The following is a 2,356-nucleotide window of genomic DNA, read 5'->3' as shown; positions in this document are numbered from 1 at the left end:
GTTGTACTCTCATCAGAACAACATATCTGTGACTCACATTAACCCTACAAACTTTACCATTGGGAAGGTTGGATCCCCATAAGTTGGGCCGTGATCTCCCAAACTCCTGGGGTCTGTCTACTCGACTCGATTGTAAGGCTTCGCCTCTTATTTTTATTTAGATTCTTTATTTCTTATTGCTTTAAGGTTCAGCCAAATAGAATGAAAGAAATACAATTAGTGTACAGATTCCTTTAATTAAGACGAACTCAGAACATAAAATTTAAAATGCAACCTAGAGAAACATACCTTTCAAACAGATCCTCTCTAATCACCCCATTAGTTAAGTGCTTTCCCAGATCTACAACATGGAATCTGTTTGCAGTCAAAGTGAGAAGCGCTTTGTTGTAGTTTGACCAGAAGTAATGAGCTCTGCCATTGTCTCCATCTTTAGGGCAAAGTATCTTTGGGAGAGGTGGCACAGTAGTCACCACAGCACGGCAACAAGCTTTCACCTCCATGGACAAGGTTGTGCGAAGCGCATTGCACAAACCTCTGGCCTTCCTTAGAAGCTGCCTTGCCTGGAGAGAAAATGATGGATTAATTTAAGCATTATAAAAACAATCTCTAATACTGTTTGTTGCTTGTTGCAGATAAAAATATACCTTGCTGGGTTCTGCAGCACACATCTCCAAGACATCGTTTGTGCCAATCAACACCAGAACATCATAGAGAGAGTTGTCGGGCATATCATTCAGAAGCTGAAGTAGTCGAGTGATGGTCTACCAGAGCCGCATAGCCCAGCCGTCCTGGGGTATGGGATCCTTGATATGCCCCGTGGAAGCTTGGCTCTTGCCAACAAGAAGCGCAGTCCTTGACTATCACCAGCCACTGCCATGCCACGAACTTGAGGAGAAGGAGAAATCACATTCACTCTCACCGGGCAATCTTGGAATGCAGCAAGGATTCTGGGCAGAACGTCTTCAAATTTAAGTAAGTCCAACCCACAGCCTATTTGAGGCATTGAAAGTTCTGTCACACCCAGCGACAAGCTCAATTCCCTCAGATGGAAAGGGCAACTTAAAACAGAACTCAATGAAACAACTCTCTCCCAGTAATTTTTCTTCGTAATGAGGTAAAATATGTAGGTCTCCTTGTGTTTCAGGTATGCAACCTCACCGACTCTTCTTCCCTGGGCCAGCAGCTCATCCACACGGCCAAAGTATTCTTTGAATCCAACAGCGACTCCAGCACCCATGTGGAACTCTTCGCTTACTGAAAAATCACGAGGTCTTGGCTACATCAACATTGGCTTAAGTAGGCAAGGCAGCCTACCGGCCGATCACCGACGGAATTTCGACGTTCTCACGCCAAATTTCACATGAGGTACCATAAACAACAAACCAAACTTGAAATACAAACCGCTGATGAAAACTCTTGATGAAATATCCACAAAATACCGGGAGCGACACGATCTGCGACCAGACGAGCGAGACGACAGCAACACAACAAGCCTACGTTTGGCTGCAGCCGACGCCGCCGCACAGGTACTGCTGCCAACCTCACGAGCACGACAGGTGGCCACCGGGGCAAAATAATTAAAATGCGTAATTTTCTTTTTGTTGGTGAATGTGTTATTGTAGAATAGTGTACTCATGAGGGAAACGAGAATACTTTGTGGTACTTAATCTTAAAACTAAACATACGGGGGGAAACCGTCACCAGTTTCTCGTCTTAGGTTGCCGACCCTTGTGCACGGCTTCGTCGGGGCCGGCCTATCCTAGTCGGACCTCTGTCTCTCGTCCTCTGTGGCCCCGCTCCTCCCCGCGCCCGACGATTTTTGTTCTTCTCCTTCCGGTGAAGTCGAGACCCGGAGTCCCCTATTACTCGAAAGCGATTATTACGGTGAGAAAGAAAAGCATCGATATAACGGCGAATGGACGTCGAAGTTTCCAAAACTTGTGGATTTAGGGAGCAAGTCGACGTTTCTTCCACTAGTTCGGCGTCAAATCGACATCGACTTGACATAGGACATCAGATCAGAGAAAACAATTTACTTTATTTTAAAATTCTTGTTACTTTACCTGGCACTGACAGATAAGAGCTGGTCACTAGTGTCGGAACATTGGACTCGAACATGCACTCGGGCAGTCACATCGAGGAAAGGCGCTGAGGGCTGTAAGAGACGTACTCGATTTGATGTCAGGGCGTATGCGGCTAGTGCCACGTCTGTCAGACCACTCTGCAGCCGTCCAAGACTACCTTAAAGAAACGGAAATCCAAAAACAAAAGTCTACTATTGTCTGCCGAAGGACTAATAAATCTTTTAAGGCCACTCAAAAGTGAAAACGTGATCACGAAAACCAATGGGGTGGAA

At 45.8% G+C, this 2,356-nt stretch overlaps 2 protein-coding genes across 3 annotated transcripts in view; both read right to left on the bottom strand.

Moving 5' to 3' along the window:
• Positions 1 to 729: 729 nt before the first annotated feature.
• LOC127749227 (ADP-ribose glycohydrolase OARD1-like) lies at positions 730 to 1,366 on the bottom strand. The gene has a single exon (XM_052266557.1). It carries the CDS (start codon positions 1,235 to 1,237, stop codon positions 734 to 736), a length of 504 nt encoding a protein of 167 aa, XP_052122517.1. The 5' UTR covers positions 1,238 to 1,366; the 3' UTR covers positions 730 to 733.
• Positions 1,367 to 2,056: 690 nt separating this feature from the next.
• LOC127749235 (uncharacterized) overlaps positions 2,057 to 2,356 on the bottom strand; it is a 4,324-nt gene continuing 4,024 nt past the window's right edge. The window contains exon 3 of one of the 2 annotated variants that reach the window (XM_052266573.1): positions 2,057 to 2,241. In XM_052266573.1, coding sequence (XP_052122533.1) covers positions 2,060 to 2,241 — 182 coding nt within the window. In that variant the 3' untranslated portion in view covers positions 2,057 to 2,059. The remainder of the gene's footprint in view (positions 2,242 to 2,356) is intronic. The other variant, XM_052266574.1, reaches the window with a different exon arrangement.

The sequence above is a fragment of the Frankliniella occidentalis genome, unplaced genomic scaffold (assembly GCF_000697945.3).
Source record: "Frankliniella occidentalis isolate FOCC.00 unplaced genomic scaffold, Focc_3.1 Scaffold40, whole genome shotgun sequence".
NCBI lineage: Eukaryota > Metazoa > Arthropoda > Insecta > Thysanoptera > Thripidae > Frankliniella > Frankliniella occidentalis.
This window is presented reverse-complemented; position numbering and strand designations above follow the sequence as displayed.